The following is a 16,829-nucleotide window of genomic DNA, read 5'->3' as shown; positions in this document are numbered from 1 at the left end:
TAAACACAAGCAGCAAAGAATAGCTCATCTCAGTGGGGACACCTTACGTGACAGTTTCTATGACAACCAGACAACTTTTCCATTCAGTGACTGTACATTTTCAATGAAGCGTTTCAGAACTTCATATTTACCTGAAAGCTCTACATGTGCAAATTAGTCTTCTGTCAGAAATAAAACAAGCACTGTTTTTACAATGTTGGACGTCTGTTTGATCACAGGACCCGCTTTTAAGTCTACGGATCGCCACACAGAGAACGTCACGCTCCTCTGTGTCAACAAGGCAAGAGTTATGGTTCTCCACTGCTCACGTACAGCGAATGTGCAGACTACCACGATCACAACTACGAGATATCACAATAAAACAACATAATGTTGTGCGTGTGGAGTCTGAGGCTTTGTTCACACTGCAGCCGAAACGCATTTGTTTCGGGTCTTAGACAAACTCCCTACACTGTCATTAACAGGTCAGGATTTTGTGGTCAGACTGCATCGTCACTTGTGCGTTGGAGGAGATTTTGTGAATCCAGCTTTTTAAAAAATTTAGATTTTGTTTCGGATCATTTAGACAGAATGAGCGAGCTAATACTCGTGCTGAATTAAGATGCTAATTAATGTGAAAACAGCTTTGAGAGTTTAAAGATACCGTGAGGAACTTTCACTCTGTGTTGGTTATGGCGCCCCCCTGTGGACAACTCGGTACATCTCTTTGATGATCTATTTCTTAACATTTGCAAGTCCATTTTTTAGACAAAAAAATAAAAATAAATACATTTCATTCTGTTTTGTTAACAGTCAGTTGTAAGTGTGTGACTATTTGCAGTGCTAATGAGCTGTACATCATCTTATCTGACCTCCATTGCAGCCGTTACAAATGTTGAAATTAGAGTACAGAAAAAAATCTATATTGTTGCTGATGACTGTGTATGCTTTTGAAGGTCATAAAGACATCAGTATTGATTTGTGTCTGGTTCAAAACAAGCTAAAGCTCCTCACAGGGGCTTTAAACACATTGTAATGAAGACATTTACCAACCTTTGTATTAGAAATCTATTCAGTTTGCACCTCCATCGCCCTGGATCTTTGATGTGTCACATTAGAACTGAAGCAGAAGATACTTTGAAATCTAACCGTCTCATCCATTTTTATTCGTTTACATTTGTAGTTTTTGTAACTTTTTGTCCTTTTTTTTTTCTTCAAGAGTGTAGAGCTTTCTGTACAGTTAATTATTTTTATAGTTTCTTAGCTGCGTAGAAAATTCTTTTAATTTTCTACTCTCGTGTATGTTGCTATTCTACTTTTTTTGTAGCGCTGACTCGGGGAGAAATGCAGAAAAAAATCCAATCTACCTGTATTGTCCTGTACCTTTACAAATAACAATAAACATCTAATCTAATTGGAGCTCCCAGTGCAAGGACTGGGATCCATTTGTAAACTGTGGACTAAAATTGCGTCATGAATCACTAAATGTGCACTGCAATGATTGCACATCATGTCCAGACTTTCTAAAATCCTCCTGGAACAATCTGGATTTGACAAAACACACGTTCGACTGGAAGACTGAACAAAGCCTTGTACCTCCTGCAGACTATGGATCACCTAAAATGTGTCAAGATGTGGCAATAATAAGACGACTTGGCAGTGGCCCTCTATACAGCTGCATTCTAACGTTGCCTATACAGAAAGCACACAGTTACACACACACACACACACGACAAAAAGATACTCTGAAGTCAAGTATACAAATCCAGTTTGCAACAACAGTTTTCAGAAACATAAGGACATGGACTAGTCATTATCAGAGTGCATTAAGTCACTGGTGTTACGTTACCGTTTACATATTTGTGTACACTGGTAGACAGTACCTATGCTGAAAAACTAGGCATGCATTAGATACTCAAGATGTTACTGTTCACTTGTTCCTGTGATACTAGAACACAAAATTATGGATCCCACGTTGACAGGAGGCCAGAACAGAAACGCTGGGTTTATGTTGCGGTCATAAACCTTTAAATGTAAAGATGGCCGTGTAAGGGGTTAAGAAGAAGTCACATCTGGGCAATAATGTTAGGAGGGCCACGGTTGATCCTGTAACGAGTTAGGATCCATAAAAATGTGTCTTTAACAATCCGTTCTCATCAAGCCCTCAAACAGAGCTCAGTTTTCTGTATCTTTTAAAAAAACAACCTTTCCAGAGAGATTTCCCTGAATATACAAAAATATACAAAAAAGAAACTGGGGAAACTTCATTTTCTACTTAAAAAATTGTATCCACATTCACAACTTTTGCGTCTTTTTTTTTTTTTTAAATATCTTTTTCTTTCTCTTTTTTTTTTGCAAGTTGTAGGACTTTTTGGCAGTTTTTCATTAACAAAGTAGGCTACACTACTTTCGAAGCAAATTCACATATTGCTCGTTCCAACAGATGACCAGTAGTCAGTCAGGTGAGGAGGCCAGATTCTCAACGTGCAAAAGTCAACTGCAGGTTAACCAATAGGAAGCAACATAACAAGCAGGTGATGTAAATGATGATGTTCAGAGATGTATTAACAGGAACAGCCGCCTTCAGTCGTCTGTGGCTCCTGTGGTCTGTCAAGGTTGATGTCGATCACTGGACGAGAGCGTTAAGGAAGCTTTGGAGGCATTTTGTGTTGATTTTTTTCAGAGGCATTTTACCTGAAGGGAACAATTTGCTGATAGTAATTATTTTTTTCGAGGAAACAAAAATGGGCTCTCATGTACGTGTTCAACATGTTTTGCTGGGACTTAAAACCACAAAAATGAATCTTTTAGTCTGGGATATGAAAGAAATATGGATGTGTTAATCGTCATGAAAGCTCCCTGAAAGAGTCAAAACTGGATGTTTTTGGACCGCTACATTTTTGTAGTGTTTTGTGTCCACTGTGGGCATCACAGACCACAGGTTCAGGAAGACACTGTGGAGGTCAGGAGTGTGACCCTGGAAAGGAAAATGGTTTTCAACCACTCAGGTGTGAAGTTTGCCGGCACTGTAGGTTGTGGCTTTTAGTTTCATTTGAGGTGAGTCGGCCTCCTCTTACAAACCAATGACAGCACAGGACAACAACAACAACAACAACACAAAAGAGAATAGCCTTGAGGGAAAACATACAGGAACCCATGAGATAGAATAAGACGAATAAAAGGAAGATGAGAATAAGAGTCTACCAAGAATCAGCAAAACACGATAAGTTAAACAAGATAGAAACAAGCCATCAGTAAGAACAAGATAAAAGAAAGACAAGATCAAACCTGCAGAGATCAAGAAATCAATCGATACAGTAAAATATTTAAAGCGTTGCTGCTGTATTATATCTTGTTCATCTCCCTGATGGGTGCTAGGACAAAGCTGTTCTTGAATCGCTTAGTTTTACAGGATGAAACTTTCTACTGACCTCCAGGTCGGAGGAGCAGAAATACAACATTAAAGGATGGGAGCCATCTTTAAAAACAGAGCTGCAGAGCCTCTGTAACTGTGTGATGTAGGCCGACAGGGATTCTGGGAAAATCTGTGACGCTCCAATCAACCACGATATGATTGAGATATTTACTTATATTTTGTCGAGCTTTTGGAATAATAAAGAAAGTGTTTGAATGCGGTCAGGTGACCAATCATTTGTAAAAGGCTGATTACAAACTGTGGCAAAGTATGTCAGGTCACTCCTGGATCAGACATCGCTGTCGTTTGAACTAGACTGACCCAAAGTACAACCAAACCAAACTACAAGCTGTATGTATATTGTATAGTCACAATGAATGAAAAAAATCATCTTACAACACACTAATTAGAAGCTTGCTCATTCGATGAGACATCACTTACTGAATTAACTCACAAAAGTAAACAATAAAAGGGCAAATACAAATTTTACATTTTTTTTTTTTACTTATATTTGTTTCCTTATTTTTATTTATGTTTAAATTCAGGAATTTCCAAGGTTCAATGAATAAAGACCTTCTGATTTTGCTTCAAACTTGACATGCGGTTAAGTCAGACGCCAGGCTTGTTGGGGTCCAGTTGAATATGGAAGTTTTTTCTTTTATTAAAAAAAAAATGAATAGTGCAAAATTTCACTGAGGTATGATCTTTTCAAAGATCTACAGGGAGAGTGCTAAGACTGCGTTTTTAACAGAAAATGTAATACACATTTACTACCACTAGATGGTGCCATTTCCACAATTCTATTTCGACTAGCCTGAAGCTGTGGGATACAAAATACATTCAAAAAAGTGAAAAGCGTAACATTTTACGAAAGCTTGTCTACACAACTTGTTTGACAAAATTAATAACATGTAATCTATAATTACAAAAGTATAACAGTTTTCTTATATGATTGGTATTTGCTGGAACTAAGTACCATAAAATAATTCTTCTCTTGCAAGTAATTTGAGCTCCACAGGAAATCCTCCTCTCTATTGTTATTCTGGTAATAAACTGAGAATGGGTGCTGGCTAAAGCTGCTGGCTCTGCTGAGCTACAATTAAGGCTGATGTACAATGGAGTACTAATGAGCTGTTGCTGTTAGTCACAATGATTTTACACAATTCCAATAAGGTGTGATTCCCAGTCGTTCCTCCACAGTGTGTTTCATGTCAAGTTAAGTTGACCTCCTGTGTTTTTAAGGAGGCGAGGTGCATCATAACCCAGTGCATGTTAATGCAGGACAGGAGGGGAGCACATCGGCAGCACTTTCCCTGAGTATGAATTTTTTAGTTGAACATTTTGCATATACCAAGAGCAGGCCTACGGATGCAGTGGCCTACATATTGTAGTCTGAAAGCAGCCTCCGATCCTGCAGCTTTTGTTGTACGTGTTTTTATATTTTATGATCTTGTGTCATCAGCTCATGGTGACATTTAAAGGATGGTCTTTAAACATGTCCATGTGTGTTCCTGCACGGACTGGCTCTCGTCTGGGGGGCTAAAGGCTTATCTCAGCAGCCAACATTTCCAAACCAAATGAGCTGCCTCAGTCCTGAATGTGTAAGTCACTGATACCTACATGTGCTCGTGTGAGTCTGTAAAGGTAGGCACAGTCTAATGCATTCTTGAACAAAGAGTTACTGTAACAGAAGTGGATATTTTGCAAAAAAACCAAACTTGTTTCTAGTATAGTAAAAGTATTTTTCTTAAAGATCTGTTTTGTTCATTATTTGACAGGACCGTGGCTAGAATAAGAAATCAGGAAGAGAGAGGGGGAATGACATGAGGAAAAGAGGCCACAAGTTGGACTTGAACCAGGCTGCTCACTTAGGGGAATACAGCCTCTATGACTGGGGGGCGTCCTATCACCTAGGCTATGTGGGCCCAGATAGTTAACAGCTTTTAATACCACTGAAACTAAAATTAAAGGTCAGAAAGCTGCAATAAACATCTTTTGAAAATTGTCCAATTAAATGACAAAACATGCTGTACATCCATTTTCTACACCGCCTATCCAGGATAAAGCTAAAGCCAGAGGACAGGTGGACAATCAATCACAGGACTGTTAGAGAACAACCATTCATTAACATTCACATGTACAGGCAATTAAGAGTCACAAATGCAGCTAATGAGCGTGAGAGTACCTGCAGGGAACATACAAACTTCTCTCAGAGAGGCTCCTGTCTGTCTGCCTGAAAGGGAGAAGTGCTAACCACTGCACCTCTGAGAAGCCCAAAATATAAAGCACCAAAGAAATAATATGTTCCAACTGCATCGTTAGTTTTTTGGCAATTTAGGGGCATGCAAACATGTTATTGTTATTATGATACGAACATATACCATCATTGCATCAAGATCACTTTAAAGAAAGATGTCATAATCTAAGAATAAAACCCTGCGTGGAAAGCACTGGTACTATATAAACTTCTTTTAAATAAAATCAGAGTGAGACCTTTCTCTAACTTTCTCTATCAGGTCAAAATGAGTCTGCTCTGGTTTATTTTGCTCTCTGAAGCTCTCTTATTAACACAGATGACCCTCGCTCTTGATCTGAGTCAAGCAGCGTCTTCCTTTTTTTCCCTCCCTGCAGACCTGCAGAGGTGATAATAACCTGTGACTCCCCGAAAGGTTCTCAGAAACAGAAGCAGAAGACATCACCCCGTAGGCACTGGCATCCACCATAAATCAATGTGACACAGCTGCCCCCAATTTAAAACCAGCAATTAAAGAGAGCACAGAGTCAACGGTGAATTCACAAATTAAAGACTGGTTCTCTTAAAGAAGAAGAAAGAAGTCAAGTCAGTTTGAGAAAAAATATTTCTTTCTTCCCATTTTGGTTACATGTGTTTATTTTAATAGGAAGAAGAATGTCAGTATCTATTGTAACTTATTACATGTGGCGATGGGGATATCCAGTCTAACAATCAAACTTAAAGAAGCCTCCAAACCTTCCCAAAGAAATACTCTCACTGCTGAAGTCTGATTCTTTGACATTTCTTCGTAGTGCTGGGAATAAAACTTGTTATTAAAGGACTACCGCTGGACCAACGACGAGGTGCTAGCTTTGCTGACCGTCTATGCAGAGGACGATGTTCAGTGAGAGTTAGAGATGGTGACCCCTAATGACAAAGTTTACAGAAAAATGGTATAATGTTTGGAATCAAGTATATAAATCTGCAGGTGGAACCATTTTGCTGCAGGATATTTTTTTAATGTGTTCTATCTCTCTACATGAGCACAATTCAAATTACTTAACAAAGGACAAATTTACAAACAAGTCAGACTTAAGTTAAGTTAAAGAGGACATATTTTCTCACCCTTTCCCACCTTTTCAAACAGTCCCCCTGTGCTCTAAATGAAACATCTGTACTGAGCTTTGGTGCAAATATAACATGAATCAAGCAACAGAGGAGGATTGTGAGTCTGTAGAAACCAGCTCTCTCAGACCTCTGTGTTTTGGTGTGTGTGTGTGTGTGTGTGTGTGTGTGTGTGTGTGTGTGTGTGTGTGTGTGTGTGTGTGTGTGTGTGTGTGTGTCTTTAAATGCAATGAGCATTTTTATACTTTTCACCTTTCCTATATTAAATTAGATATTAGAAACTGGAGTATTTGTTATTGGATGGAGCTCGATTTTTTTGAGTGCCTACTGTTGTGAAGATAAATGGTAAATGGACTTGAGCTTGTAAAATGCTTTATAGTCTCCTGACTACTCAAAACGCTTTTACACTGACTGCTGAAGAAGCAGCAAGAGCAACATGGGATTAAGTGTCCCAAGCGTCCCAGTACATGTGACATGTCTGCTAAACATACAAATCTTGCGTTTTTGTTAGGTTTGATGGATGCATAGATGCAAAAACACAACACTTGCATTTGATTAATTCACACATATTCTACTTTTTTTTTTTTTACCTTTCTTTTATAAAACTACATTTTTAAACACTGATGCATAAGTATTGTTAGGAACAATAAACTCACCTTTGATCAAAACACCACTGACACAAACGCTGCCAGAAAAGACTTCTGGTCATACACAAACTCACCTCTGACTACCTCTGTATAAAAGCATCATCCAATTCCTCCTCCTCTACTGCTCATTCTGTTTCTTCAATGTACTGTTGCAAACACAAATAAACTCACCCATTTCAAAAATCATTGGCCTACCTAACCAAAACCTCTCACACCTCAACTACAAAGCAGTGAGTCACAGAGCACTCACCAGATCCCAGGACCCCCCTCACCCACTCTTTTCTGCCATCAGGTCAGAGGTACAGGACTCTGATCTGGAAGAGGAGACGCTTCAGAAAGAGCTTTGTTCCCTCAGTTATTGAAGCTCTAAATAAGCTTCCATGCTGACTGGCCTATTTTTTTTTCATTGCCGTTTGATAATGTTTTCTTCATGTGCCATGTTAGCATATAGCATACTTGTGTACCAGCTGTGCAAAGCTATATAAGTATCGTACTGTATTTTTTTTTTTTAAACAATTAAAAAAAAGCAAGGTGTTTCTCTGTGCTGACATAATATTGGACATTTATCAAAGAATATATCATCATACATCATTCTGAGCTTACCTGCTTTTGTTGATGTTTAGGAGCGTTATGTGTTTGTCAAATTTGAAAATCTTTTCGAACAAGCTGAGGTGACAACAAAGCCACATTCAGGCTTTATTACTTGCATGTATGTATCCCAGACTAGGCTACACCTGCCCCTGCTCACAGCTAAATCAATACTATTCACAAAGCAATAACAAGAAAGGAGCAGCTCCATTAAATGACAATGTCAGCAGAGGCACAGAGCTGCTGACAAACTGTCATCGCCTGCCATCCATCACCGCACCTCCACCTCACACAGCTCCCCCTCTCAGCCATTCAACTCATTAGGAGAGAAATGAAAATAACAGGGAGAGAGATAAAGGTAATTGGCTAAATGTGAGTGATGCTTTATAAACGTGAAATACGGCTGAAGTAAAAAGCAGAAGGAGGATCTGAACAGTTCAGAGGGCTGTTAGGTCGCTGAGTCTATCGCTGAGGCCGAGCAGTTTGCAAACGCTGGATGACTCGAGGTAAATGATGAGTGTGTTATAATCAGAGGGAGACAAATGTAGGCATTCCTTCTCTCTACACCAAGGTCAGCAGCTGAGTTATGTTTACGTGGTGGCAGATACATACTGCTGAGTTCATCCACAGATCCTGTGAGACAACTTTACACCGAAGGACTTACAGTAGTGGCATATAAACATGGCCAAAAACAAAGAGTGGTTCATAATTCACCTGCAGTTACCATAGATACACCATAGCAGATTTGCTTTGTGTGTTTGGAGGAGAGGAAGGACTGCTGCTGTCAGAGCAGAAACGGTTCCAAAGTTAAAGGCTCAGTTTTAATCTTTTGAATAAGACAGACTGTCATTGAAGCTTCAGTGTTTAGCCGTCTCTGCATCTATCTTGAAAGCTTTCTAGGTTCTCACGTCTCTCTCCATTTTGCAAAAAGCATCTCGAACATTTATCCTAGTTTGACCAAGTGTCTGCTAGTGGAGCTTGTTTGATAAATGCAGAGGCTTTTTGGTGGTGAAGAATCAGTTCTATCTGAACCAGTTCTTTTGCCCACTTCGCTTGTTACAACACCCTATGTGTCCAAAAAATCTTCTCTGGTCAAATGAAATATAGACCATTCAGAACCAGAATCTAAACAACGGAGGACACATTGTCTGCTGCGTTGTTGTCAGAGAAGCCAGCACTTTAACATAGCATGTTTCTTTAATGCCTGATGATGTAGTAAAGTCACTGTATGATTTAATTCAGTAGATATCTTACATAAGTGGACATGTGTGCATTGAAAATATTTTTCTGTTATCATAACTTTTCTTATCCTTTTCTCGTGCTTTTTAAACGAAAATATACGTCTATTGTCCGTGATTCTGTTAAAAAGTGTTATCCTACTTTCTGGAGAGAAGACTTTCATGAGACTTAAACGATCTGAGTTAGAAAGTCTGAGAGAGTTGAAGATGAGGCGTGGATGGAGAAATGGGAGGTTGAGGTACATATAGGAAGGTTGCAGTTAAATGCTGGTGTTTTTAAAAACCCTGAGGAAGTTTCAAAGTCACAGTTTAGTTGACACTTCAATGTCAGCTATCTTACTGAAAGCTTTCACACATTAGTTAACTTATACCTTGTTTCCCAGAGTTAATTGTTGTCCTGGATTTCTCAAGGTAAAAAGGCATCAATATGCTGATAAATCATGGAGAAAGTCCATCAAACTCCAGAAATGTTCCAATAAACACGTTATTAAGTGATCTAGTTATCCAAGGAAACCTGTCCTTACCTCTATGGGTACGCTACAAAAGGGATTAGCTAACAGCTAATGTGGCATTCTGTAAATGATGCCAAAATTATAAACCTCAATTCCTGCAGCAGTTTAACCTACTGACTCGATCGGAGTCCAGTATATTTCTAGTTTACAGCCCCCTCATTATGGGAGCTGTAGTTAAGAAAATATTAGAGCAAGATCATCATCCAATAAAAGCAAACAAGTCCAATAACTGATGAAATGCAGATGTAAAAAAAAAAAAAAACAATAGAAAAAACTGTAAAGAAGCTCATCAGCTCTTCTAAAGTGCTAAAACTTGTAAATATTTTCTGAATAAGCCTGAGCTGCATATGTCAACGCAAACAGCAACATTTTTTAATGGGACTTTATCTGGAGTTTCCTCTCCAAGACCTCGAGTATTTTCCCCTCTGAAAGTCAGAGTGATATTGATGATATTGTGATTCTGTCAAAATGCACGTAGCATTCATATATAAAGGCAAATATTCTAATTACAACATTGTATAGCGGATTCTGTTGCTTCGAACGCCACTTCCTGCCCCTATGAGACCCCCCTCTCAAACCCTCCGTCCAACCAAGATAGTCTCTAGGGTGAGGTACGTGTGTGAACAACCAGATCAGAAAGATTTTAAGGGGGGGGGGGACAACATATATCATATCTTCCTGTCTATGATGAACCTATTTGTTTATGAAGTGTCCATATTGAAGAGGGAGGCAGTCAATTTATTTGCTAAAAACAGCTTAAAGCCTTTGTTTAAACAAGAAGAAAACTTTACAGATGCAGACTATATGGATATAGTCTCAGGTTAACTCATTATTGTATGCTCTGAGTAAAGTGAATCCTTAGCTTTAGGGGGTCCAAACCAACACAAACTGCTGTCTATAAGAGAGAGAGAGGCGTGAGGGACCAATCACAGTCGAGCACATTTTAAAATGTGAGAATACAAGAATCCTCTAGACAAGCCAGAGTGAAGTGTAGTCTGCATTATTGTTTCCCGTGTCGGATGTGGTTAAAGATGTGGAAATCATTGCATAGTGTGCTGGTAGCAGAGACAGCCTGAGGGCTCTCGGAGATACTGATGAAAATGACAACTTCAATCCGTCTCAGCTGCTGTATTTATCTCCTCTGACATGAGATACAAACACTTGTGTCTCTTTGTTTTGCGTTATTTCACAGAATCACTCCATAAATGAGTCTGCACAAGATTAGTTTGTTAATCATGAGTAAAAACTGTGAGAGACGCTCTCCTTAGCCGTGTGAGGTTCTGATTATTTGCCGTATTAAATATTCTTACCGAGTTGGAGTTTTTCGGTGAGTAAAAAAGCAAAAGCTGCAGCCGCTGACAGATCCTCCACAGGTGGAGGTGTGACATGCTCAGTTGACAGCAGCAGATTGGAGGTGCCTGTTAGCAGAGTTGTGTGCAGCAGTAGCACAGGAAGAGACTCCTGTCAATGACAAATGAGCAAAGCTGCACACCCACCATCGACAAAACTGTGGACGCCTACTGTCTGACCGACCAGACGTCTCCTCCTGTATTATTAGACAGCAGGGCTGTGAAACATTTTGCCCGTGTGTTGCGTTAATTAAAAGGTAGCGGACACTTTTTAAAGGGACGGCAGTCCACTAACATCAGGAGCTTCTTTTGATTTGATTGATTGAACAAGCAACGCCATCACCTTGACATTAAAATGAGAAATGGTTTCCTGTATCTTTGTTCATGGTATTTTAAAACCAGGGTAATCTTATCATTTCATGTAAATGGGTCAAAGGATACTCCCTTCTTTGCTTGTTTCTTGCATACTTTCCATTCCCGGAAGAGCAGCTGCCACACGACGAAACAGCTGAAAGAAAGAAACCAGGGCGCTTTAATGAGACAAAAGACACAATATGAACACGTCTACATTATCTGTCAATAATACTTTTGACACAGTGTTCATCATTTCATTTGAGGGGAAAATCCATACCAGATTATCGAGATAATAATCAGATTTCCATCCAGACTTAGAGATGAACATGCAGGTTTGTTTACACAATAAAGTCCATAAATCTGTTTGTGAAGATAAAAATCTTAAATGATGAAAGTGTATCTATGAAGATCAAAGAAATGCCTGACAGTCAGATTTCTTATTTACTGTGACCCAACACGAGTGGGCTGTTCACTTCAGCACAGTGAAGGAACATGACTGTGACAGCGTCGGTGTTTTTGGTGACTTCATATGATCAACATACAGTCCTGTTAAATGATCAGCTGTGCAAACAAGTTCTACATTTAAAGACATTTTTGATGATAAAATCTATCTTTAAACAGAAAACCATCAAAGTCATTTTGAAGCTGTTCTTCTAAAGCCTCTGTCTCTTTGAGTTTTTAGCTCAATTCAATAAAAAATATGGAGCAAAAATGTTTACGTAATACAACATTTGGGAAATAAAATGTCAGTTTTGGCCGAACACAGAGTGAAACAACATGATTGAATGATTCAGCATATAATCATTTACTTAACATGTTCATGTCTTCATTTGACAGGACAGGGGGCAGAGTAGGAAATCGGGGCGAGAGAGAGTCGGGAACGAAATGTGAGACAGGAGCCTCAAGTTGGACCCAATCTTTTAAAGTTAAAAAGTGAATACACAGCTTACTAGTTTTCTTGAAAGATCAGGAAATTTTAAGGCTGAAAGCTTCAATTTGCAGACACAAGCTCTTTAATCAGAAGTGATGACACAGCCAAACAGTGTGAACACTGCGGCCTTTGGAGGCACAACTATGACCTTTGTTTGGCACCACTGTGTTGGTTCCTGGCATTTTGCTGTAAATAAAGAGTCTTAAAGTAAGGCGTATAAAAGCCTCCTCTGTCTGCTCTTCTCTGAGCTGAGACAAACGTCTGCCAGAAACACCATCCACTGATGATCACCATACCGCTCCCCTTCATCTCTCTGCTTATTAAGCTCACAGACAGTCATTGTTGTCCAAACATCTTCTCCCAGAGAAATCTCTATTGTTAGTCAGACATCACATTTCTTTGGACCTGAAAGCCATGCATTTCTACTCATTAGTTATTGAATGCAGCTATGAGTTAATAAAAGTGGAGGTGAAAACAAGGTCTTAAACAAGAAAAGAAAATCGACACCTTCCCTCTGCTTAGATGAGTTAGCATCGGGGGTATTCACACGAGAAACAAGAGAGCTCAACCAAACCCATTGCATGGTTATGAAAAAAAAGAGCTTGTTTCCAAAATAAAGGATCCCATGTCAGCCAACATTAAGGAGAAACACATTTAAACGTCATATTATTTAAGCTGCCTCTTATTTTGCTTAATGCGATGCTTGAGTGGTCTGTTATTAAATTAATAAATGTGCAAATAATAAGGGCAGCACATTCATGAAAGAAACATAATTGTGACTAATTTTTCATTGCTGTATGACTAATGGTAATAGAGTTTGTTGGGATTGAATAAATAATATTTCTAAAATCCTAGAGGGAAAAGATTTTTGGGACAGGGCATCAGACCGACTTCAAAATAAAGTTATTTCATCATGAATGTCATGAGAGCAGACCGGCCTGAAGTCCCTCATTAGACACCTCAAACGTTGTCGTATCTGGACTCACCTGTTTGACGTTGTAACCTGTCTTGGCGCTGGTCTCGATGAACATGACACTCAGCTCTTTGGCCCTTTGTTCTCCTTCCTCAATGGTGATTTGCCTGTTGAGAGACTCATCGTTAAAAAGGCTGCAGGTTCATGCATCAGAGATAATCACCTGTTTTTATGAACTGTTACAAACTGTGAAGACATTTTCTCATAATAACCCTCAACACAGACGCAGTGACTATGATATGCAGCTCCTGTTGTACCTCACTGGTGAGGATAGAGGCCGGACTTAATCAGCTAATGACTGAGAGTGATTAATTACATCGTCCTGCAAGAAATTAATAACAGCCCATTTGCAGTACACTTTAATGACTCTGGCGGTGATTGTACATCTCCGCTGTGAAACTGAGACTGTGTCAGGTGTCCATTAACACAAACAGAGAGAGATCAGTGCAGTCCTGCTGAGTTTATAGCTCGCAAAGCCAGCAGGTTCGTTACAATCTTTAAATCAACCTGCTACTGCTCTGCTGGGGAAACGATGACGTAAGCACTCTGACTTCTTTGTTCCTCTCAACACAAAAGGGAATCTCAGCTGTGGACTGACTCTAACATACCCCTGCTTTACTTTCTAACCTCTCAGTGGTGCAACAACCTCACGTCGACTGGTTATCCTGTTGTGCAACGCATCAAAGACAGAACGACATTACAGCGACATGATCCTCTTCTCCTTCGATAACCCTTCATTTTATCACAGCACAGAAGAAAATTCAGCGGAGAGAACAGAAAACACTGCACTGAAAATGTATTTACATAATAGCACCACCTGACAAGAGTTGCACCAGAGCTGCTGGGGCTATTTCTGGATGCAGGCGTCTGAGTTCCAACTTAAACATAACTGAGGCGTCTTCGTCATCAGACCGGCAGTCAGCGAGAAAATTGCATAATAGATGAGCAATATGTGGCACCTTAAAAACATTCATGCACGCTATCGGGCATTTTAGGGTGACAGAGCAGCTCTGTCCTTAAATGTGACATCAGCTCTCAATATACAAGACAGTCTGGTTTTGACAGTAAAACAGGAACAGTACCAACAGTATACTCAAGTCTTTATAAAGAAATAGTACTCTGTCTTTATGGAACTCTGATCCGGTATCACCTCAAGCCCCTGTGGAGTCTTTAAATCACTGAGGCTTAGCCTAAAGTTATTGTACATTAACTTTAACATATTGTAATAGCACCATGGAAATAAAGCAGAGAACAACTCAACTAGATACTCAGAAACCACCCAAACTTAAACATTACAGTTAAAAAAGTCCCAGAGCTACTTTTTATTTGTCAGTGCTAATCCCGTCAGGCTGCACCTAATGGATGCCGCTTCGTGTTGGATGCACACTCCCCTTCCTTTACGGAGGACACTGGGGACATCTAAACTGACCATCCTATACCTCACCTCAGGACTGAGCATCAGTGAAAGAAAGCTCCAGCATGGATGAATGAACAAACCAGCAAACACTGAGTTGACAGAGGTGCTCCTCCTGAGATGATCAGTCCAACAAGTCCAACCATGCAATCCCTGCTTGATCTCAACGGAAGTCAGAGACAGGGTTAATGGTTCCCATATGGTTATGGACGAGGTACATGCATTTCATCATTGACCCCTGACCACCATTTTTAAAAGCTTAGAACAAAGCCATCTGGAAAAATAAATAAAATGCCAAAAAGATAAAAAAGCATTCATGTGATTGAAGGAGTGAAGCTAAAGAGACCCAGCTCTTTCATGAGCATCTACACACTTAATGGTACTGATGCTAATGGGCTGGGAGATATACACTGTATTTAACATTCAACAATACATTTCTAAACAAGATATAGAGTAGGACAATATAGCTTTCAATTCAATTCAAAAAACTTTATTCGTACCCGGGGGGCAATTCAAAGCTTATATCAATAAAGTTCATGTTTAGGTTTCTTTCATGGAGCTTCCATATTTCTCCTCTTGCTGTCTGTCTCTCTTCACTTCTGATCCAGAAACATTTTGTCTCACATCTTTTATTTACATGTTATATTATATATTAGGACTTAAGAAGAACAATTGTGGAAAAACATCAACAATTTAAAGGTTACAAGACCATCTCCAGAGATCCTGAGGTTCCTTTGTTTACTGTGCATAATATAATCAAGAAGTTTATCACCCATGGCACTGTGGCTCATCTCCCCGGACGGGGACGGAAGAGAAAAATCGATAAAAGAATGCAACACAGGATAGTTCGAATGGTGGATAAACATCCTCAGTCAACTTCTACACAAATTCAAGGTGTCAGCTCGGACCATATGTCGTCATCTGAATGAGAAGAACCGTTTTGTTGTTTGTTTGTTTTTGTTTGTATTCGTAGTTGGAGAAAGCAGCTTTTGACAACTTGGAAGTTGAATCAGAAGCCACGCCAAGGTTTTTTTGCACAGGGTTTCACAAAGGAAGACAATGGGCCCTGTTTTTTGCAGATAAAGTTGTCCGGAGGGGCAAACAGAAGTTTCACAGTTTTTGCTCATTGAGTTTTAAAGAGTTTACTGCCATCCAGTCTTTGATTTCTTTGAATGGTTGAATGGAGTGTGGATTGGTGATGTCAAGCTGAGGGAGGAACAGTATTTCCAAGGCATACTTTGAAAATAAAGGAACGATGATTGGTCAAGACATTATATGTAAAAAAAAAAAACTGGAGCAAAGAAAAACTGCAAGGTTAAAAAAAAAGTGTGGCTGTTTAAGCAAAATCATGTCCGTGTCATACACTCAGCTCTGAGAAGAGGCAAATTAGGAGAGGGAGCTGAGGTGATGTTGATGCAGTTAATAGTTTTATTCCTTTACCATGGCACATTTACTTTGGCTTTTACCCTATTAAGAAGTAGCTAAATCGCACTTACGATAAATTGCCGGTAAATTTCAGGGAAAAGGTTGAGTAACAACTGTTAGCTAATTGTCTTTTTCCCAGCTGAACATTTCAGGCTAATTTCACCCAGAATCTCTGTTTCTTCACTTGGCTCTGCTGCTAACACAATATATGTAGTGGTAGAACTAACACAAGATGAAGCCTGAATTGATATGATATTGGTTTTAATAGTTTGGTCTAATTAGATGTCACTAATGTTCATGCCTGTGGCCTGTTGTTATGGCAGCCATGAACCTTTATTGATTGATCCACAGAGATACAATCTGGAAAGTGGCAATCCTTCCCTTCAGTCACATAGATACTGAAGACTCCACTTTACTGATGGGAATATCTTTTTGTATCTCAAAGCATATGGAGGACATGTTCATGCTGTGAACGTGCTGTGTAGAGTGTGTGTGCATAACGTAAGTATGGCTACACACTAATTTCATATTACCAGCTCAGTATGGCTTCAAACTTTACAGCAAAAGACCGCCTAATGTTCAGGACATCTCTCATCTTTTGAAACCACCGTCATTACTGACACCATCATCCTGCAGTTTTAAAAAG

At 39.4% G+C, this 16,829-nt stretch overlaps 1 protein-coding gene across 2 annotated transcripts in view; it reads right to left on the bottom strand.

Moving 5' to 3' along the window:
* Positions 1-1,337: 1,337 nt before the first annotated feature.
* The window catches only part of rab6ba (RAB6B, member RAS oncogene family a), a 53,444-nt gene continuing 37,952 nt past the window's right edge, over positions 1,338-16,829 (bottom strand). Inside the window, exons 6-8 of one of the 2 annotated variants that reach the window (XM_079350566.1) lie at positions 13,358-13,451; positions 11,528-11,594; positions 1,338-2,608 (exon numbers count right to left, since the gene is read on the bottom strand). In XM_079350566.1, the coding sequence (XP_079206692.1) occupies positions 2,544-2,608; positions 11,528-11,594; positions 13,358-13,451 (226 nt within the window). In that variant the 3' untranslated portion in view covers positions 1,338-2,543. The remainder of the gene's footprint in view (positions 2,609-11,527; positions 11,595-13,357; positions 13,452-16,829) is intronic. The other variant, XM_079350565.1, reaches the window with a different exon arrangement.

The sequence above is a fragment of the Symphodus melops genome (assembly GCF_947650265.1).
Source record: "Symphodus melops genome assembly, chromosome: 8".
Classification (NCBI taxonomy): domain Eukaryota; kingdom Metazoa; phylum Chordata; class Actinopteri; order Labriformes; family Labridae; genus Symphodus; species Symphodus melops.
This window is presented reverse-complemented; position numbering and strand designations above follow the sequence as displayed.